Below are 21282 nucleotides of genomic sequence, written 5' to 3'. Positions count from 1 at the left end.
TGAACAATTAACTTACGGGAAAATGTGTAAACACACTGGAAAACAATGAAATTTAGGGTATGCAAACAGCAGCTTGAAATACAGCAAAGCCTTTGCCCCCCCCCCCCTCAACCTGCCCGCTGCACTTTGCAGTGCTGTCCACATCAGAGGGGTGTGAGGGGTTCTTAGAATAGAATAGAATCAAAGAGACCACAAGGGCCATCTAGTCCAACCCCCTGCCAAGCAGGAAACACCATCAAAGCATTCTTGACATTTGGCTGTCAAGCCTCTGTTTAAAGACCTCCAAAGAAGGAGACTCCACCACACTTCTTCAGCTGACACGTAAGACCTTTGGGGTTTCCCTTCCCCTGCAACCCACCCCTAGTCAGGAAGCTGTCCTCTGCGCACGGGCTCTGACTGTCTCAGGTACAAAGTGAATGCAGCCTGAATTTCTTAGTTGGGTTGTAAAGGCAGGTTTTCCTCAAGAAATTACAGGATGGATATGGATTGTGGCTAACATCATATGTATGCAGTTTCAAAAACTAGAAGAGGGAGCACACTGGATGCGGAGTAGGCAATAATGTGTGAACAAAACATTCATGCCTCACATTCCAGACTAAATCGTGCACTTAGCACAATATTTTGTAGTACTTATTTCCATAATAACACATTTCTAAATGGTTTAATGGTTACATCTTTATGGTGTAGAATCCCAACTATCTTCGGCTGGCAAACTTTTAAACCTTCACTGTTCCAGAGCAATTGCTTCTCTGACCCTGAACTTGCCCCACTGCTAGATGGACAGACTCATGAAGCCATGCCCTCCGCAGACCCACACGGGTGGCAGATCTGCCTCTAAGAGTTTTGTATGTTCCTTCAGTAGCACCTTAAATAACAACTAAGTTTTTATTTTGGTATGAGCTTTCGTGTGCATGCATGCACACGAAAGCTCATACCAAAATAAAAACTTAGTTGGTATTTAAGGTGCCACTGAAGGAATTTTTTTATTTTGTCTCGACTCAGACCAACACGGCTACCTACCTGTAACATTTTGTATGTGTTGAGGATAAGGATCCCAAGAATGGGCACTGGTTCATATTCCCATGAAATCGTAAATGAAACATGATCCCTTTAAGAGAGTTGATTCCCATTAAGTCTGTGCCGCTGCCGCTCCCGCTGCCGAATCTTCTGGCAAAGCGACCCTCTCCTGCATCTCCCTGGTTCTCAGCTGTATAAAATTGAGGTCACTAGGAGCTCAGTTTCAGAACAAGTGAGAGAGAGCTGGTGAATGCCGCTTGCACACTGTGCTTCTCAGGGAGCCAGTGTGGGCTTAAAGAGGCGGCAGCGAAGCCATGAAGGAGCTGGTGACTTGGTTGCTTTCAGCTTGGATGGTTTGGGAAGCATTCGGGAGCACTGCACGCCTCCACAAAGCAAACAGCCAGGATGGCAGCTGCATCTATTCCTTCACAGTCCCCAGTGCAAACGAAGCCAGCTGCACTGACCCTGGGGAAGTGATGGCTGTTCTTGGGGACCTCCAGAGGGAAAGCAAGAGCCAGCAGCTAGAACTGGAGTCCTCCAAAGCAAGGCTCAGCCTCCTGGAGAACCTGGTCAGCCAGCTGCATGGAAATCAAGCAGCAAGGAGTTCCTCCTCCTCCTCTGTGGTGAGTTCGCTTCAAAAAGAGGTAGAGCGTTTGAAGAGAGAACAAGCCCAGAGGGACACACAGGTCGGCAGGTTGGAGTACACCATCAGCAACCTGCTCCGAGACAAGTCTGACTTGCAAGAGGATAAGAAGTGGCTGGAGGAAGAGAGGAAGGAGCTGGGAAGGAGGTTGGAGGACACCATGCAGGAGGTGGAGCGGCTGAGAGCGAGACACTGTCCCCAGGCTGGAGAGGCAGCCAGCAGGGACTCCCTTCAAGGTACTGTAGAAATTAAAGAACCCCCCCCCAGTCATCCTTTTGTCCTAAATCAAAATGCATATCTTTTAGCCTTTCTTCATAGGAATGAAGGGAGCCTCAAACCCTTTGTAATTTTAATTGACCTTTCCAAACACTGCAATGGGATGCCATTTTGTGAGCTGGAGGGAAGGGGAAGTAACCAGACCTGCCGTTTCACCTGAGGTTTATCACCCTGAGTGTGTCACCCTGTTGGTGCTGCTAAATGCCCTGTGATTTGCAGAAAGGCCATTGAGTCATGTTCCCCCTGTGGCAGAGTAATCCATGGGTGACCTCAAGAATCAAATCAAATTTTATTAAACGGTCACAGACTAAATCGACCTCAAGAAGGTATCTGAATGAGGCTAAATGCTTCTCACAGGCCTCTTTCCAGGTTTGCTTAGCACAGACCTGCTTAGCACAAGGCTGGACTTTTTACAAGCCTTTGCATCATTTCCCCTGTCACAGGATGGCAGAAATAGGGGGCGGTGGAATTAATATAGAAGCTGGGATCTGGTGTCTGTCAGGGAATATTTTTAGAGTGGGATGCCTCAGGAGCAAAAGTAGAGTATAATTAGCATTTCAGGACATATCAGTCAGCAAGCTGGAAAGTAATTATACTACTAATGAGCAACAGTTTCCATCAAGGTAAGGCCAAAAAGCTTATGTCTCCTTTGTGGAAGGGTACCTGAGATTAGGAGACTTATGCCAATGACTAGAGAAAGAAAAGAGAGGCCCAGCTTTGTTTGGTTCTGGGGGTCGTTTCCAGAAAAGCAGATAGCTCAGTGAGACTCTTAATTTCAGGGTTGTGGGTTTAAGCCCGCATTGCAGGGGGTTAGACTAGATGGCCCTTGTGATCCCTTCTAACGCTACACTCTACATTTTTATTATTATTATTCAGGGTGGGGGGATAACTGAAATGACAATGAAACCACTGAGACTTCAACCGATGCTGGTTTTGTTTACTTGAAGTCAAAAATGAAATCTCTAATAAGGGATTTATTAACAACAGGAAAAAATTGCAAGGGGGCACAAAGAGAGAGAGAGAGAGAGAGAGAGAGAGAGAGAGAGAGAGAGAGAGAGAGAGATGAAGTACATCTGAGCACATTTGGAGAGTGGCTGGTATCCAATGCCCTCACTATATGAGCACAAGGATTTATGCACTAACAACAAAATTAATGCTATGTTGGACACAAGCTTAAATTTCCATCAACACCAAGAGGCCTATCTGAGCTTCCACATTTCGAGAAGCAGCAAGGCTTCACCTCTCCTTTTTCTTACCTTGGCAGTAATAAATAAATTGGTTGCTTGAACCCACTGCTAGTCCCTTAAAAGTGAAGAAAGATTGCTTTAAAATGAATCTAACCAAGGAAAGTGTAGGACACCACTTGTTTAATTCGATGCCATTGCTCCATAACATCACAAGTCAGAAGCAAATAGCTGACATAATTTAATCTCCCACAAGGACTTTTGACTGCTCAGAGAACTTCCCTTCTCTCTCCTCTCCTCCCCCAGCCCTGTAGGCCTATAGCTGGTTGTTTCCCTAATTTCGTTTCCTATATTCTTTACAAGCAATTTTATCATCAGGAAAGCCTTTGTTTCAAAGCTCCTTAACTGCAGACTAAAGTGCTCATCTTTCTTTCTGTCCCCTTAGCCTTCAGGGTGTTCATTTTATTTATTGCTCTCTCCTTCCCTGCTTTCCTCTGCAGAGTCAAATGGAAACACAGACACTCTGGACTACCAAGAGCTCAAATCGGAGCTGGTGGAGGTTCCTGCATCCCGCCTCTATCAAGGAAGCCCCTCACCTGGCCTCCCCAGCGCAGAGGGGGAAGAATCAGGTACAGAGCTCTCTTGGGCAGGTGACGATTTCCCTTGCTTTGCTCAATGCTGGCTCCTGCCCTTCCTTGTAGCACACTAGTTAAAGAATCCTGCCCCAAACACCTCCCTTTAAGCCCGCTTTTCACCAGTCCAAAGATGAAACTCTCCCTTGTCAGTTTGCCCTTTCAGAAGTGCCAGCTAGTCCTGAAAAATCACATTTTGACTGCCAGACTCCCATATATTACCTGTTTCCTTCCTTTATAGACAAACCTGTCCTGTTTTTTCTCCCTTCCACTCCCCACCACCCATATCACGAAATGGTTTATTCCAAAGCAACAGTATAAAGCAGGGTCCCCAAACTAAGGCCTGGGTGCAGGATGCGGCCCAGTCGCCTTCTAAATCCGGCCCACAGACAGTCCGGGAATCAGCATGTTTTTACATGAGTAGAATGTGTCCTTATCTTTAAAATGCATCTCTGGGTTATTTGTGGGGCATAGGAATTCGTTCATATTTTTTTCCAAAATATAGTCTGGCCCCCCACATGGTCTGAAGGACAGTGGACTGGCCCCCTGCTGAAAAAGTTTGCTGACCCCTGGTATAAAGCAACATTTCACATATGTTTCACATGTAGAACACTACATGGAAACCCAATATCAGAGGGAGCATCTATTTTGAGTCTCCTTAGAAAGTTTGAAACCCCGTCCTACAACATTCCTGTTAGTGAAGACTACTCAGATGCTTAGAAAGTTGAGGTAATTTTTGTATGATTTAAAGTAGGGTTGTAAGCTTCCTTGATTATTTTTTTTACAATCAAGTGGTGTATAAATTTTATGTAGCAAGCAAACAAATGCATAAAATGCCTTTGGTTTGGGGCAAACTGTAAAATAGCACATTTGAAGAGCAGCTCCTCCCCCTCCCCCCCTCCCTCTCAATCTCAAGTTCAAATCCTGCAATGGCGTGAAGTAATTGGCTTACTTATTTCCTGGAACAGGCTGTGGAGTGCTCATATCGGTTGGTGAGCCAGTGACCTTCCGCAGGGCAGAGACCATTGCTGGCAAGTATGGCGTGTGGATGAGGGACCCAGAACCCATCTCTCCCTACAGCCGAGAGACAACTTGGAGAGTTGATACCGTTGGTTCGGATGTCCGCCAAGTCTTTGAGTACAACAATGCGGATCAGTTCACCAAAGGCCACCCTTCCAAAGTACATGTGCTGCCCCGATCCATGGAGAGCACTGGAGCTGTCGTTTATCGGGGTTCCCTCTACTTTCAGACGCGCAAGTCTAGAATAATGGCAAAATATGACCTGAAGACTGAAGTTATTACAGTCCAAAAGGAGCTACCCAATGCTGGCTACCACGGACAGTTTCCCTACTCATGGGGTGGCTATACAGACATCGACTTTGCAGTTGATGAGATGGGGCTGTGGGTAATTTACAGCACTGAAAACGTAAAGGGGGCCATTGTGCTTTCTAAACTGGACCCAGAGACCATAGAGATTGAACAAACATGGGAAACCAACATCCGCAAGCAGTCAGTGGCAAATGCCTTCATGATTTGTGGCTCCTTGTACACCATCAGCAGCTACTCATCCCCTGAGGCCACTGTCAATTTCATCTACTCCACTAACACAGGGACGAGCGCACCACTGAACATCCGCTTTGAGAATCGCTACAGATACAGCAGCATGGTAGATTACAATCCCACAGAAAGGAAACTCTTGGCTTGGGACAACTTCAATATGGTTGCCTATGATATCAAGCTTTCCAAGATGTGATTTGCTTGGAGAGAGTGGGGAGATGCTATATCAAGGGAAGCTTGGAGCAGGAAGTCCATATGACCACCATTACTTTGACTAGTTACAATATGGGGCACACAAATCATGCCAAAGCTATCCAGACCAAGCTCTACTGAAGATACAGGAGCTGTGTGCAAGCTCAATCCTGTGCTTAGTGGCTGTGCTCTTTTGCAGCTGCTATTCATTTCAGTGGAGTTTAGGAAGGAGAACTTCCCATGGATTGTACCCCAGTTCACTGGCCTTAATGGGCACCCATTGCCATTTGCTCCAAAGGTATCTGCACAGTATAGCCTTTCCTAATTAGACCTGGAACACAAATGCATGCAGCCTTAAAAATGACACAGTCATTGCCTCTGCAGCTCTCTTCTTAGCCTGGCCATAGGATTCAGCACTGTTGGTTGACAAGCAGGACTGAAGTAATCTCTTTCACTCTCTTCTGTGGACCTGACCTGACAATGGTGCATTCATTACGTAAGTGTAAAGTTACCGTTGTTATATTTGGCTTTAATGTAAAGCCCAGCTTGCCTATAACAGCCTGGTGGCTGCCTCTTCACTGCAGAGAACTTAGCAGAGAGGGCACTTTGTGGTGGGGAAGGGGCTGCTTAAACCTTTCTCACCCACTTCTTTTTGCCTGTAAAAGGTACTGTAAAGGTAAAGGACCCCTGACAGATAAGTCCAGTCGCAAACGACTCTGGGGTTGTGACGCTCATCTTGCTTTACTGGCCAAGGAAGCTGACGTTTGTCCGCAGACAGTTTTTCCGGGTCATGTGGTCAGCATGACTAAGCTGCTCCTGCCGAAACCAGAGCAGCGCATGGAAACGCCATTTACCTTCCCGTCGGAGTGGTACCTATTTTATCTACTTGCACTTTGATGTGCTTTTGAACTGCTAGGTTGGCAGGAGCAGGGACTGAGCAACGGGAGCTCACCCTGTCGCGGGGATTTGAACCGCTGACCTTCTGATCAGCAAGCCCAAGTGGCTCAGTGGTTTAGACTACAGCCACGCGCATCCCTTTTTGCCTGAAGCTTGTCTTAAACTGCTTCCTCCTGGCAGTTCGAAGTTCCAGGTTGAAGTTTTCTCTCTGTGTTAGAAATAAACAGTGTACTGGTGTAGTAAAAGCAATTGAGAGATATTTCAGAGGAGTATAATTTGTCAGAATTACAAATCTAAGAAGTGCATTAAGTGAATAAAAATTCAGAACAGTCCCTGCCTGCAGGCTTGCAGTCTAAATTCCATTTAGGCTTTGCAAGGTCTGTTGAGGCTGGGGAACCTGTGACCCTCTAGATGTTTTTGGACATGCAGCTCCCATCATCTCTGGTGGTCAGGGCTGGAGACAGGTCAGCATAGGTCAGCAACTAAACAATAAATCATCCGAGGCCAGTGAAGGAAACAACCCACAGCTCTTGCCCAGTGGTCTCAGCAACTCTTTTCAGGAGGTCTTGCCCCAAGGAAGCAGTTGCGAGGACTGAAGGTCCCTGCCTTCCCAGTGCCCACTTCTCATCTCCAGGGTCTTTCCCACACAATGACAGGCTGTATCTGCGCACCACTGCACCTCTCCTCTGCCCGTTTCATTTCTCTGCGTGTTCTAGGATACCAGGGGTGAAGGGAGCTGGTTGCAGCAGCAGCAGCAGCAGCAGCAGACTCCTGTATGGAAGTCAATAAACAATTAACCCTCCAACCAGTCATTTCTTTTCTGCAGTGTTTCTTGAGGCACTCTATTTTGCTATACAGCTCTTTTTCAAAACAACAACAACAACAACAACAACCTAAGGGGGTGTTCCTGGCAGTGCCTGGAACTTTTTAGAAACAACAAAAAAGGTTCTTTTTAAATGGATAATGCAATTTGTGGTTTGAGACCCATCACAACAAAAATTGGGTGAAGTCACACCAAACTCACATTTCAGCCTGCCGTATTAATTCAAAATGGCTCTTGGCATCCAAACATCAACAGAGATACTCCCACCCCAGCCTCAGGAACCCTCATGCTGAGTCTGGCAATGAAATCTAGAGTGCCAGTTGAACCTATGTCAAAAATGTGCCAAGTCATGCCAAAGTGATGTTTTGGTTTCCAAGTCATGCCTAGCATCTAAAAAATGACATAGTGTAGTCTGACATTCTACCTTGGGAACTATTGTGCCAAATTTGGTGATGATATCATATCCTAAGAGGCATCTGAACATATAGAGATTCAGAATTATAAATCTAAGAAGTGCAGTAGACCAAGCAAGAGGACAGACAAATCTCTGAACTCTGTGCTGTATGTATGCTGTGAGTTGTACTTGCTTTGCATTTGAAGCCTACTAGGGATCTGGTGGAAGCCTGTACTTTATGTGTATAGTGAAACTGCCTTAATGCTTTGGACCTGTCAGTAAAGGACTGAAGTGAGTGAAAAGTTGGAGTCTGTATTTCTTCCAGCACAAGCTGCACTGCCACGAACCTACATGCTTGGAGGGCTGTACACGTTTGGCACATGCCATATGTCAACAGTGGGCACTGCCCTTGCCACTCTCTTGATACTCTGGCAGTTACTGTGCTGCTGTCCTGCATGTCACTTAACTAAAAGTGTCCCTACGAAGACAGGAATATTGTCTTCTTTGTGCCACATCACAGATTTTGAAAGAAGCAGCTCCTTTCTACTAGGAGTGATGAGAGCTTTTGCCATTTGTCTTTCCACTCATCTGCCCACACCATGTACCACTTGCCTCCAATCCCTGATATGCCTGGCACCACCTATTTGCTCCTAGGCTCTTCTGAATCTCAGCATCTCACTGCCCCAGGATATTTGACACTCCTTTCTTTAATACCTATAGCAAGAGAGCATTAGTATGCTTTTGTTCTGATGGAATTAACCTGGCAACTCCTTCAGAAAAACTAAGAGGACTTATTACACAAGCATGACATCATCGAGGACTCCTATTATCCAATCAGAATGAAACACTGATGACAAATCCACACATAATGGATCAGGATGGACACCAGGCTGCAGCCTGCTCTGAAGCATTTCTGCTGAGGTTAATGGAATTGAACATCTAAACTACAGTGACGCGATGTGATGGTGGATTTAAAGGGCATCCAACAACAGTCCACCTGTGACAGAATTTTGACGCTGTGCAGTAAGTTTGGGGTCAATTTGCAAGTGCATTTGTTTTAGGGGTGCCATATTTCAAAAAGTGAAAATCCAGACACAAAAGTTGTTGACTTTTGGGTTGTTGTTTTTTTGCAAAGCTGTTGAGCTTTGACTGCAATAAAGTGGTTCAGTCACACAGCCTTCTGTTTAGTTTCTCTGTATGTGTGCAATGTGTTTGACCAAAGGCCCCATGGAAATGAGTTTTGAAGGAAGAGAACAAGGGGACTTCTAGGCACAAGGGGCAAAAGATCCTTGCAGATGTCTCAGGATGGAGCTGGATAAATTGTTTTGGATGAGAGGGTATCGAGAAAGGGGCAAGGGACAAATCCAAGGAGGGTTCTGTATACAAGGATGTGTTTGTACTGTGCCTGGTTTGAGAGACATACTCAGCAGAAAGGCAATTGGACATAAGAACTGTATCCTACACTGATTTGCCATTTTTGGAGCAGGTGTTTTTTCTGCTTACAGCAGTTAAGCATGTCTTTATTTACAGTAATCCTACTCATCCATTTTAGATTTTAAACTTCCTTTAACAGGCAGACATGACTATACTGTGAGAGGAGGCTGCAGATTTGGGATGCCATGAAGGGGTGGAAATCAGCCTTTCTGAGTCTCAGAGCCATGGCCTGCCAGAAGGGCTCCTGCGCAGGTCTCCAGAGGCAGGGGCCACACAGCGCAGGTTTACTTAGGTAGACTTTGGAGAGAGAGTGTGACACAGCAGAGGACAGGCTCTTGCACTGATGAAACAGGGGCTCAAATCCCGGGCTAGCTTGGCCAAATTTTAGTTTGTACCCAATCTGTAAAGTGAATTGACCAGAGTATTTGTAAGTGCCAATTCCAATAAGATAATTACTATAGAGCAGTGGTTCTCAACCTTGGGCCTCCAGATGTTTTTGGCCTACAACTCCCATGATCCCTAGCTAGCAGGACCAGTGGTCAGGGATGATGGGAATGGTAGTCTCAAAACACATAGCTGCCAAGTTATCCCTTTTTTTAAGGGATTTTCCCTTATGCTGAATAGGCTTCCTCGCGAGAAATGGGAAAACTTGGCAGCTATGCTCAAAACATCTGGAGGCCCAAGGTTGAGGACCACTGCTATAAGAGTACACACAAAATCTATAGAAATTGCTATAAAAACTAGCATGTAACTGTTAATTACACCAAACTGGGCAGGGTGCCTTGGCACTGGCCAAACTCAAGTAACACAGCTAAGCAGCTAAGCCTGAGTTCCAGCCGCTTGAATGACTTGAGTTTCCCACTACAGGTCAGGCATCTATGGACTATCACCCAGCTGCACCGAGGGATGGATGCGAGATGTTTTTGCATGGCTTCATTAAGTCCTTGCTTTTCAGATGCTTCTCCTGCTCCTCCCAGAAATGTCCACAGCTTGTCCCCTCCTGAGCCAGGGGGACAGCCCTGCAGATGCCACTGCCACTGCCACTCTGCAACATTTCGCCAAGGTCTTCCAAGCTGCCTCAGACAGGGCTGCATGCAGCGGCTCTCAGACAACCGGGTATTTCCCACCAATGACCAGAGCCTCATTAACCCAATCTCTCCAGTCTGTGCACAAAGAAGTCGAAACATCACCTATCCTGAAAGAGGTCTCTGTTCTCCCCCATGGTGGCTTACATGCCGGAGAGATGGGAGTGGCACACCACCACACTCCAAAGACCCTGTGTGCAAAGCAACTGATCTAGCAGAGCATCAACCTACATCTGGAAGCTGGGCTGTCTACTCCCTTGATACAAGAAGTCTGAACCCCACATGCCAACATGGAAGCTGTGCTCCTTCTCTTCCAAGGCATTATATCATTTACTCATCACCTGTTTCCTTGAGCTATTTGCAAAATGAAGGTGGCCACCGATTCTCTAATAATGTGCCACCAGTTCTTGTTGCTGTGTATCCAAGGGAACAAGGTTCCCCACCTCATGTGGAACAGCTAGCCCAAATTGACCGGACTCCCACACCTGCTATTCCAGACAGCTACCTTGCCTTTTCTAGGTAATAGGAATGTGTGCCAAGTTTGAACAGGGCATCATAAATTAATGGTCACTGCATTAGATCTCTTTCTTGGTCTTTTCATATTTTCTTCCTCTCTCTTCATGTGACCTTGGCTTTTGTCATGCCTCTCTTTTGCTTTGTATGTCTGAGCAACATCGCTGCAGAGATGGATTCTGGAGCTGCAGAATATACCTCCCCTTACAATATTGGTGGGTGGGCTGACTTGCAAAAGTAATTTCTTAAAGCATTTATCATGGATAAATTTGCTGATCTAGGTATTCTACAGTACTCTCGAGTAACTGCAAATTAATTTAGTGTAAGTTAAGAACCACTATTTTTAATCACTATGTTGAGGACTGGTATTCCGGCTTCTTTTTTATGGACCACATTTCATAACTTTACTGCCACCAAGCAGGAAAGAACCTGAAAGGCTTCTAAATTAAAACTGGAATGCTATTTGTTCCCGGTGGCCAAAATCCAAAGGAACCTTGTACAGCCTGAGGTTTCTTTGTGCAGCAACCACAAGCTGCTTTTCCAACTTAAAACAACAGCCCAAGAACACATCTAACAACTCTAGCTGAAGAGTTCAAACTTGAGCTGAGCAACTTCCATCTTCAGCAGTTTCCTCTTATGTACTAAACTGCTCGGTTTGTATCTAACTAGTACATTATAGCTCTGATGCATTAAAGAATTTCTGTGCAAACAAGGGCCAGGTGCTGCCTTTAACCCAAACTCCTATTCTAGGCAGCCAAGCAACACTTTCAACTTTAGCACCTGCAATGCAGACTTACCTCAGGCCATTTTCCTCAAGCTGCCTCAGTTGAGGAAGAAGCAACCAGAGAATGTCAGCTGCCCTAGGGTCCTAGTTTTAATCTTTAAAGCATTTTTTGGCTTGGGACCCGAAGGGGTACTTGTCTCTATATGAACCTGATGGTGTTCGAAGTTCTTCAATAGAGGCCATTCTTTAATGTCAACATTAAAGGTGAGGTGGGTGGCAAAGCATGACATTCCCAGACACTTTATGTAGAGAATATTTTTATTAGTTTCTGTAATCAAACCCATGTAAATAAGACCTTACATATTTAATACAGTGTTACCCCTGTACAAATGAAAAAAAAGTTTAAACATTTCTAGACCAATATGGCTGTTAATTTCTGTACAATGCCAACTCACAGTACAAGTGGATATCTTTCCCCCAAAGCTGACATCACAGCTAAGTTTCCAAAAATTCAAATTATAATATTTATATAAAAAGATAACCAATAGCATTTCACTAGGCATCAATAGCAGCAACAGACTTTTCCAGCTTCTGCTGTCATCTGAACAAAATTATACACATTAGACTTTTAGCTCACTCTTCGTTCCAAAAAAATGTTGGGAAGGGGAAGAAGAAATTCTCAGAGAAAACAGTCAATTCTGCAATTGCTATGGTATGTGGTGCTCTCTTATTAACTTCCAATCATTGCCTGAAAAAGTCTTCAGTAACGTCATTAAAACAGCTCTACTATAGCACAGTCACAACTACATATAAGCAAGTATGGAGTTTTTTACATTCACAGAAGTTATCATACAGTACTCTCCTACAGCTATACTACGAGAAGGATACAATTAAGAAGGCATTATTTGACTTGATTCTATTTCCCAGCACACAGTGAGCAGGAAGAAGTAGCTTTGATATAAGAATGCATTGTTTCAGAGGATGCCGTCTTGCAGCAGGCTGCGTGCTTGTTGCTCTATACAGACATAAGCTGAAAGCAGTTTGAAGGCCAAAGGATTCCTTCCTCCAAGTACTACTGAGCCACAGCTCAATGTGACTGGCAATACAACTCCTAAATGGGAGTAATATAAACTTTGCACTTTTGGTATCAACATGGGAGTCAATTAGCATCTTCCCCAGTTAATTCAGCACCGTATCAAACCATAGCAGCAGCTATAGCCTGCCTTTTAGGGATATCTGATGTAGAGCATCACAGAATGAAGTGTGTGTTGGTGGGGAAAAGGAGGAAGGCTGAGGGCGAGTTGCTCTGCGTGACTACTCAATCACCTTCAATTCTCGTTTCATTATTAAATAACAGCATCCTCTTAGGACCCTGAGCAACATAAAACCAATTTCATTTCTGTCCAGCATAGCCTTCCTTCAATCTGCCTTTCTTTTCAAAATGAAACGGCAAACAGAAGAGCATTTACCACTGGCTAATAACATGCTTCAGCAGCATTATTTTTCATTTTGCATCCTCAGAAACACAGGTGCCCCTATACAGGCAGGTTACACTCAATTCATGTGGCGGCATGGAAGCTACAAGCCCCAAGATCTCCAGACCTTTAAAGCATGTTACCATTCATGTCTGCCAAGGCTAATTAGCAACAGAGTCTATTTATGCCATTCACAGCCTTGAAGGGACATGCTTTGCCCTTTGGCTACAGGTTTTGCCACTGTCATTTCGCTCCCAAATTGAAATAAATGGGCACAACACTTAGGATTTTGTTTCCTCCGTCTTGATAGCCTGAGGTTTGATTGGTCCAGTTCTCACAGGCTTGGGGGCTGTTGTGGGTGCAGGGCTTGGTTTCTCCACCACTTTGTCCTGACATACTCCTGGGGAGGAGTCTGCCATTGCCTCAGCGGCTTTGCTCCCACTGTCACTCGCTTTCTGCATTTTGCTTCCAGGTGGCTTGGCCTGCTGCTGTTCAGAGAAGAATCTCTGTGTTGACTGGAGGACTTCTGCTCTCTGCTTTGCCTTAATAAGAAAGAAAGTGGGTTAAATAAGAGCACAGGCCTGAAAGAAACTACTTATTCTGTGTGTTCAGGATCTGAGGGATTCCAAGTTCTCCTGGTACTGCCTACAACAGTAACTCACACACCTTGAAATTTCTTCCACAATGTAGTTTGAATGCCAAGACAAAATCGCTTCTTGTCATGCTTGGCATTTTGAGTTTCTCTGGCAATCCAGTGAACTTGCAGTTCTCCAGATGTTGCTACCGTAGGAGTTGTCATTCAACTCCCTAACCTAGAGCCTACTAGTAGTACTACAGGAATTAAAGGGAGCCGGAGTGACATTTAGGTCAGTCCCACTGCGCAAGCCATGACCACGCTTCTTCCTCTCAAACACATTCTACAGTTTGTGATAAGCAGAAAGGCTATAAACACCATAAAAGTCAAGGCCAAAAAAAGCAATAAAGAATACACTGTATTTCCACCTTTTTACAAAGTCAACCTAAAGGCTACAGTGCCCAAAACATGTCATCAAAATTTATACAATCTATACAAGCATGTGGTAAGAATGGAATGTGACCTAACAAGTACAAAGATTAAAAACAAGGATACCGAAGTATAAAAATACAGCTTTGCATAGCTGTCAAAAACTTGAGATGCTGAAACTATAAATAGTAGTAGTATGTCAGCATGTGTAAAAACTTGGTGCAATCAAGAAAATAATCAATATTCTTCAGTGAAGTTCTACAGACCTTTCAAATGCCAAACGTGTTTTGGCTTGGTCAGATTTCCTCAGTGGCATATGTTCTTGTACAGAAGTTCTACCGTATTTATGAGTTTAATGTGCTATTGAATTTAATGGGCACCTCAATGTTCAAAACCTTGAAAGCAAAAAAAAAGTATTTGCTCGCGAATTTAATGTGCATCGGCAAAAAGTGCACTCTTTACAACAATTTGGACTCTTTAGAACAAGAATACAAAGCTGAAAATGAATGAACAGCAGCTAAAAGCTTATGTTCATTTTTCATATGTTCTCGTCCACACCAGAAGACTGAAAAAGCAAAGCCATGCTTCTTCCCCTGCCGGCCCTCCTAATATTCTTATGGGGGCCCCTTCTCCAGTCTTCAGGGAGTGGCTGGAAGTGGGAAGGCAGAAGAAGGTCCTCCTTTCCTTCCACTCTGCAGACAAGCTCTGGATTCTCCCTGCACCCCCTTTCCTTCATATTACATCTAATTTTCTAGCACAACTACTAACACAATACAGGCCTACACAACTGGTGGCAGAGACACTCACCTTGAGTGTGTAGTTCACACAAACCTAAGACTTCAGTGTCCCTCAATGTTCTCCCTCTACAAATGTTCTCTGGTGGCAAGGAACAGCTTGCCTCCAGTGACATGCAGAGAGAGAAAAAGACTGTGTGTGAGGAAGCCAAAAGCGGGGACACTTAACTAAACAGTCTTAAAGGCATTTCCAAAATCATGCATAGAAGGTGTAGTTCTCTCTAGGCCAGAGCTTGGAAGCCCTTCTTCCCCAGCCCTCATGGCCAATAGGGACAGCCCTAGGAGTAGTGGGACGGGGCTTGGAGGATGCTGCTTACCACCTCCCCCCCGTCTTCACTGACGATAAAACTGACAAAAAATGGGGTTTCCCTAACAAAAGGCACTTTATTTCGTTTTTCATTTCCAGCAAACAATTTTTTGCAAGTAACACTGACCACTTATAGCAGTTTAAGGACTGTTTCCCACAAAGTTCTGTTTCTCCAAAGCATGGTTTGTAAGGATGAATGACTAGCAACTCTCTTCTTCTGGGAGTTGGCTTCTTGAGATAAAAGACGCATTCTTTAGTGAGCGGGCAGTGTTGCATTTTGCAGCTGCTGCCCACTACTGATGACTGTTCCACCTCCTTTTGAGGAGGTTGGAGGAAGAGAACACAGACTGAGTCCTGTAGTTCATTTCTTTCTTTCTTTTTCGTCTGACAGGAGGGAGGGAGGGAGGAGAAGGTGGCTGTGGGGGCAGCAGCAGGGGGTGAGAGGGTCTTGGGGCACCTCAGCAGCAACCACAATGCCAGAGATCAGGCGCCTGCCACCGGCATCCCACTGCTGCCTCTACTGCTAGGGCTCAAGACAGGAGAAAGTGTTTTGGCGCTGGTGGACTTTTGGCAGCAGGGAGAACCAGGGGGAAACACAAGCCTCCTGGAGGAAGTGAAGCTGTAGAAGGCCGATGGCCTGCAAAACTACCATATTTACTTGGATGTAATGCGCTACAGAAACTAATGTGCACCCTAATTTTTGCAACGTAATGGTATATGCATAAGCTCACTGTATCTGACGAAGTGTGCATGCACACGAAAGCTCATACCAAAATAAAAACTTAGTTGGTCTTTAAGGTGCTACTGAAGGAATTTTTTTATTTTGCTTCGACTCTGACCAACACGGCTACCTACCTGTATCATACTTGTTGATATCTTCCATCTGCAAAAAATTGCAACATCTTTTTCACAGCAGTAACATTTGATTAGTGGGTCGCAAATTGTAATATTCGAGATTTTGTAAAGGTCAAAATCTATTTTTATCACATGCTTGTATAAATATTGCAAACACTTTCTTGGAACTGTAGCTGTTAGGTTGACTTTACTAAAAGGTGGAAAATTTAAATAAACCGTTTGAGTTTAAAGAGAAGAAGTCAGAATTACAAGGAAACCACCTGAGAATTATTATTATAATAATACCACCATCAGGGCTTGCCAAGAGGAAAGTCTCTTCTCATACCCTTCCACCCAAAGGTTATGTGATTAAGCTGCAGTTAAAAGTTTTTTTCAAAAGGAAGTCCCACAGAGTTCCATGGGACTTAGTCCACAAGCACAAACTGCTGATGTAAATTACCTCTAACAATGGCAAAGCCCTATTGGCTTCTGCAAATTCTTCCAAGTATATTACCTGTCCATCACCAGCAGGTCCCAGGGCAGATTACAACAATTTAAAATTCAGTATTAAAAACAGTTAAAATGAATTAGTCACAGAAAGTGGGTATGCCCTGGAAGCACACATCTCAGGTGTCAAAAGCCACAGTAAAGATCTGTGTCCAGCATTCACTGAAACTGTATAATGAAGGGGGCAGAGCCACCTACCTCTGCAGGGAGGAAATTCAGCAACTTATAACAGCAGCTGAGAGCTTAATAAAGTTCTTGTAGCTGGGACACACTACTGCAGATCACTGAGAACTGGCAGCAATTACGACATGAACCACACCCTAACATGCCTACTTCATGCTACAGCCTTAGCTGCTGCAACTGTATACTCCTCTCAACTGTGCTAACAACATGAGTCAGATTTTATTGCTGTAGAATCTTATGACAAATGGCACCTTGTGTTGTGTAGTTTTAAAAAAAACCACAAGCATCATAAAAAATTCTGCACAACCAGACCCTGTAAATAATTCTACTCGAGAAAAGGATTCTGCCCCCATGAAACAGGCATCCAGTTCATGGCACAGAACTGGAATTTAAGGGAAAAAAGGGGTGGTATGGAGGACAACAACTGAAAGTGTCATTTCCTCTTCATAATTCAACTGTGCATTTCCACAATTTTTCAAGATGGGATACGGGATCCCTGAGCACGATCATCGGAAATAGTAACTGGAATTGAAAAAGCATACGTGCCTGTAACAATTCAAAGTATCTTTTTGTAGCACAAACTTTCCATATGGTATAAAAATGTCTTCTTCTTTTAAACAAAATGATGGTCAGATGGCAACAGGCAAAGGCTTTATTCTAGATATCACACCTGGTTGTTATTGTTAGCCAGGCACAGGCAAACTCGGCCCTCCAGATGTTTTGGGACTACAATTCCCATCATCCCCGACCGCTGGTCCTGTTAGCTAGGGATCATGGGAGTTGTAGGCCAAAAACAGCTGGAGAGTTTGCCTATGCCTGTTAGCCTTCCTCAAGTCAAATATATATTTTTAAACATTTTCTCCAAATGTAATAATGATAACCTTGGCTGAGAAAGCAGCTACTTGTCTTAGGAAAGAAAAAGGACAGCAATGAGACCAAAATTATTCAGGTGGATGTTCACTTTACCATCTGCAGCATATTTGCCCTACATGATTTGGGACACAGGCTATCTAAATAGGTTATTTATTTTTCTTTTAAGTTACCTGATAAGTTTTAATTTTAATATTAAAAAATATCAACATATGCACTCCTCCCATCCACCCTCAAGCTAGCTAACCATAATTTGGACAAATAGCAGAACTCATTTGTCAGAAGCATTGCCTATTATATTGACCTATATTGACAAAACCATTTGAAAATACAAAAACCCTGTAGAGACCAGGCATCCTGAGACTTCGGCCCTCCAGATGTTTTGGACTACAATCCCCATCATCCATGACCACTGGCCCTGTTAGCTAGGGATCATGGGAGTTGTAGGCCAAAACATCTGGAGGGCCGCAGTTTGGGGATGGCTGCTGTAGACTGTCTCAGGGAACCACTCTTTTGTCCTTGTACACAACTGAAAAAATGAGGAAAGTCTGTTCTTTTTAACAATTGATTGGGTGCATTGATTTTGAGTTAATTTAATCTTTTGGTATCCCCACACAGCTCACATCGAAAGGAAAGTGTCTTGTTTCATTCAGAAGGGTCTCAAAGTGCTCTTCAAATAATGTCATGCAGTGAAATGCAGCTATTGATGGGAGATTCTAGCTATTTAATAACAGTTTTGTACACTTAAAAGAAGAGAAAGGCAAAGGGAATGGGTGCAATCCACCAGGCAGCGGACTGCAATAAAAGCAGGCAAACTCCTAAGCGTTGAAATCATATTTCCTGGGATTGTGCTTTTTTCTAACATGTGCTACCTGTAATCAATATTTAGAATAAATAATAATAAGAAAAAAAAATTGGTTTATATTCTCTTTGGCCACTGCAGAAAGGGGTATCTGAAGGATCAAGAGGCATCTTAATAGTAGTCTTTTGCCTTGCAAGCTGTTAAGACTGAACTGTGGTTAACACAGCATGGCCATCCAAAAATACTAACCTTTATGTCTTGTTCAGCCTTCATCGCAGTCTGGGCCTGATTGCCTCTGACTCCAGAGAGTGATCCACAAGGACCCCTGGCCATATGTGGCAAACGAGGGTGGCTCATAAGGCCTGTGGTCATCTGAGGTGGCATCTGACTAGCCAGTGCCACTGGCGGCCTCTGAACAGGCGCTGGGAAGGTGTTAGTATGTGGGGCTCTTACCAATGGAGGGACCAGGTTAGGCTGAGAGAGGATCTAAGTGGGGGAAAAACAACAACAAAAAGAGAGACATTTAGCTGTTAGCAGAATGCCAACCTGATCACATGGTGGCTTCTCTGCACCAATCAGTGCCTTGTAGCGGGTGCATTTTTTCTATTAAGATTGGCCATGTTTGGAGAATTCTAAGGGGGGGGGACTTAAGGTAGGAAGTGTGCTTAAAAATTGTCTTAGCACATTTGAAAACCAAAAGGGGGAAGGGGTTCCTCAAAATATATGTCAAGATGCAGGGATTGGCAACAGATAGGTTGATGTTTTCAAACAGAATCCGACAATCTCAAATGTGAAGTGCAATATACAAGACATTTTAAGAATCAAAAGTACACACCACATGTCTCCATATCATATACTTTATAGCAACAGCACTCTGAAAGTGCTCCCCCTTTTAAAGGATGCTCAGTTTTTTATTTGTAGCTAACTATTTGGAAGACTGCTTTACAGCTGCATTTCAGGTAAGTGGCTAACAGCACACAATTCACCAGGAATTTCTGTACAAGCACCAATAAAATGAGTAGAGGTGGAGGCATATGCGATTCTCAGCAGAGCCAGCACAGGAGACATTCCTGGTGTATTGTGCCCTTGATGATGTCTGCTTTAAGCCGCACACTGGGACCCTTCTCTCAGACACTATTTTCCCCTCTCCCTTTAAATGTTTAACACTCCAATGTAGCAAGAGCTGTGCGGAGAAGCCTGTGGTCACCTGCCTACATTAGAGCTGTCCAATCTCTCAACTTTAGGAGCACAGATATTACTGAAAGCAAGATACAGAATGTTTATATATATTCGATTTAGAAATTATTTAAGGAAATATTTGATAGATATTCCTACATATAGGGGTTCTTCCATTTGAAATAAGCTGAAGATAGAAAATCTCAGACCATTGGCAGTATAGCAGCTGCTGCCCACCTGGGGTGCAAACTGTGGAGGAAATGGCTGCGTCATTCTCACAGCTGCCGACTGAAACTGCTTCTGGTAGACGATGGTATTCATTTTATTGGCCTGACTGTTCGGACTTGTGGAAGCAACCCTTAGAGAGAAAACAATTTAAGTAAGTTAATATACTGGATATCATAGGCACCAGAGAAACCCTGTGTTACACTTTTCATGTGCTACCTTGAATCCAGAAGAAAACCAGCCATTATTTAGTAAATGCTGTTTGTAGCGAATACAAGGAAACAGGAGCTTATTGTACAGCAATATGAAATAGATGCTAAAATTAAAGCTTAATTTACTACCACCACCCCACACAAAGGGAGAAATTAAGATGAACTATAAATTGTGGTATTCTGAATTCAATAGGCAGTGCACAATGCCTCTGGAAACCCTGAAATACAGCAAGAGGATTTAACACTATTCTGTTCTTTCACACAGAACCATGAGACCTTTGCTTCCTTCTGGCACCCAGCAAGCACTCTTATGTGATATTGGCAGTTTAATCTCCTGAGCTGCTGCCACACCTGACTGGGTTAATCACTATGGCTAAATGCTTCTATTAAAAAAATGCCTTCAGATTTTGGGAAACTCCCAAATTACTCTTAGCTGGGGGCTTTATTTTAAGGGAAGCACAAAACTTAGCTTTCCAAATCATCTCGTTTGACTTCCACTGATCTTGTGCTCAGTACTGCTTTCAAAGTCAATCTCCAGCTCTGATCAGGATCCAATGTACTATGAAGAGAGTTGTATTAGCCCTCAAAACTGAGAGGGAAAAACCTGAATGGGAACCTGCTTTTAAAGCTGAGGAGAATTTCAGTGCTTTGGTCTGGTGGTCAGCATTTCAAAGGAAAAAAACATTCTAATGGATGAGGAGTGCAAGCTTATTGCGTGAGCCGAAGCATATATTTGGTCCCCACCCTTCTATGTTTTGATCTCTCCTCTCACATTTGTGTTCTTCAAGTAAGAATTCCACATAATACTAGAAAGAGTCTTACAAGTCACCTTACTTTTCAATTTGAGTAATATGAGTGACTTTTGAGTAATTTGAAACCCTAAGTGCTGGCTGTAGCTCAAATCTGCAAGTTCTTCCCTCTCCAACTTAAGACCCAATACTACATGGCACGAATAAGAAGTATCTCTTCTTGCTCTGTTATTGCTGAATCCCTAATATCGCATAGATAATATTGGGGCTATGTAGAAAAATGTAAAAGGAAATGAAAATAAATTCTAAGGAGCACTCTTCATAAAATTCAGAACATTTAATCAAATAGCAGTATTCACTGACATGAGTACAGTATCCAAATCATAGTCATATTGATTGTTGTCATATATATATGAAACACAATCCTATGGAAACACACCTGTGCAAGCTCTGCTGAAATAAATGGGAATTGGGCAAGTATGCAGTCATTCTGTCTTCATATTTCCTGCAAAATAAATTGCCCTGTTTCCAAATATGTTTCCTTTTTCATCTCAGTCCTGAGCAGCTCAGTTAGTTGAGCCCTCCAGCCACACAATTACTGACACTGTCTCCTTACTACATAGCAGAGGAAATACCAAAAAGCAATATGAAATGGCTCACTGCAGAGAGGTCAGAATGTCTGTTAATGGCTTAATTAAAACATAAATATTCCACGCCAGTCAACCCATTCCCACATAACCCCATTTATTACATACTTATTTTAAAATAAATAAA

At 43.7% G+C, this 21282-nt stretch overlaps 2 protein-coding genes across 22 annotated transcripts in view; one reads left to right on the top strand and one right to left on the bottom strand.

Moving 5' to 3' along the window:
• Positions 1 to 1033: 1033 nt before the first annotated feature.
• MYOC (myocilin) lies at positions 1034 to 6765 on the top strand. The gene is made up of 3 exons (XM_035124284.2): positions 1034 to 1896; positions 3621 to 3749; positions 4721 to 6765. Exons 1-3 carry the CDS (start codon positions 1332 to 1334, stop codon positions 5503 to 5505), a joined length of 1479 nt encoding a protein of 492 aa, XP_034980175.2. The 5' UTR covers positions 1034 to 1331; the 3' UTR covers positions 5506 to 6765.
• Positions 6766 to 8734: 1969 nt separating this feature from the next.
• Positions 8735 to 21282, bottom strand: part of PRRC2C (proline rich coiled-coil 2C) — a 79121-nt gene continuing 66573 nt past the window's right edge. For 12 of the 21 annotated variants that reach the window (XM_060276558.1, XM_060276560.1, XM_060276559.1 and 9 more), the window contains 4 exons: positions 20948 to 21013; positions 19560 to 19680; positions 18396 to 18632; positions 8735 to 13388 (listed from right to left, as the gene is read on the bottom strand). In XM_060276558.1, the coding sequence (XP_060132541.1) occupies positions 13128 to 13388; positions 18396 to 18632; positions 19560 to 19680; positions 20948 to 21013 (685 nt within the window). In that variant the 3' untranslated portion in view covers positions 8735 to 13127. Of the gene's footprint in view, positions 13389 to 18395; positions 18633 to 19481; positions 19681 to 20947; positions 21014 to 21282 lie in introns of all 21 variants that reach the window. The other 9 variants (XM_060276565.1, XM_060276566.1, XM_035121297.2 and 6 more) reach the window with 4 other exon arrangements.

The sequence above is a fragment of the Zootoca vivipara genome, chromosome 7 (genome assembly GCF_963506605.1).
Source record: "Zootoca vivipara chromosome 7, rZooViv1.1, whole genome shotgun sequence".
Taxonomy (NCBI): Eukaryota; Metazoa; Chordata; class Lepidosauria; order Squamata; family Lacertidae; genus Zootoca; species Zootoca vivipara.
This window is presented reverse-complemented; position numbering and strand designations above follow the sequence as displayed.

Bases quoted from the DNA above. Each gene is read 5' to 3' on its own strand.
- MYOC (XM_035124284.2), top strand. From the start codon at position 1,332: ATGAAGGAGCTGGTGACTTGGTTGCTTTCAGCTTGGATGGTTTGGGAA. The intron at 1,897-3,620 runs GTACTGTAGAAA...TTTCCTCTGCAG, and splicing joins CAGCAGGGACTCCCTTCAAG to AGTCAAATGGAAACACAGAC. The intron at 3,750-4,720 runs GTACAGAGCTCT...TTCCTGGAACAG, and splicing joins CGCAGAGGGGGAAGAATCAG to GCTGTGGAGTGCTCATATCG.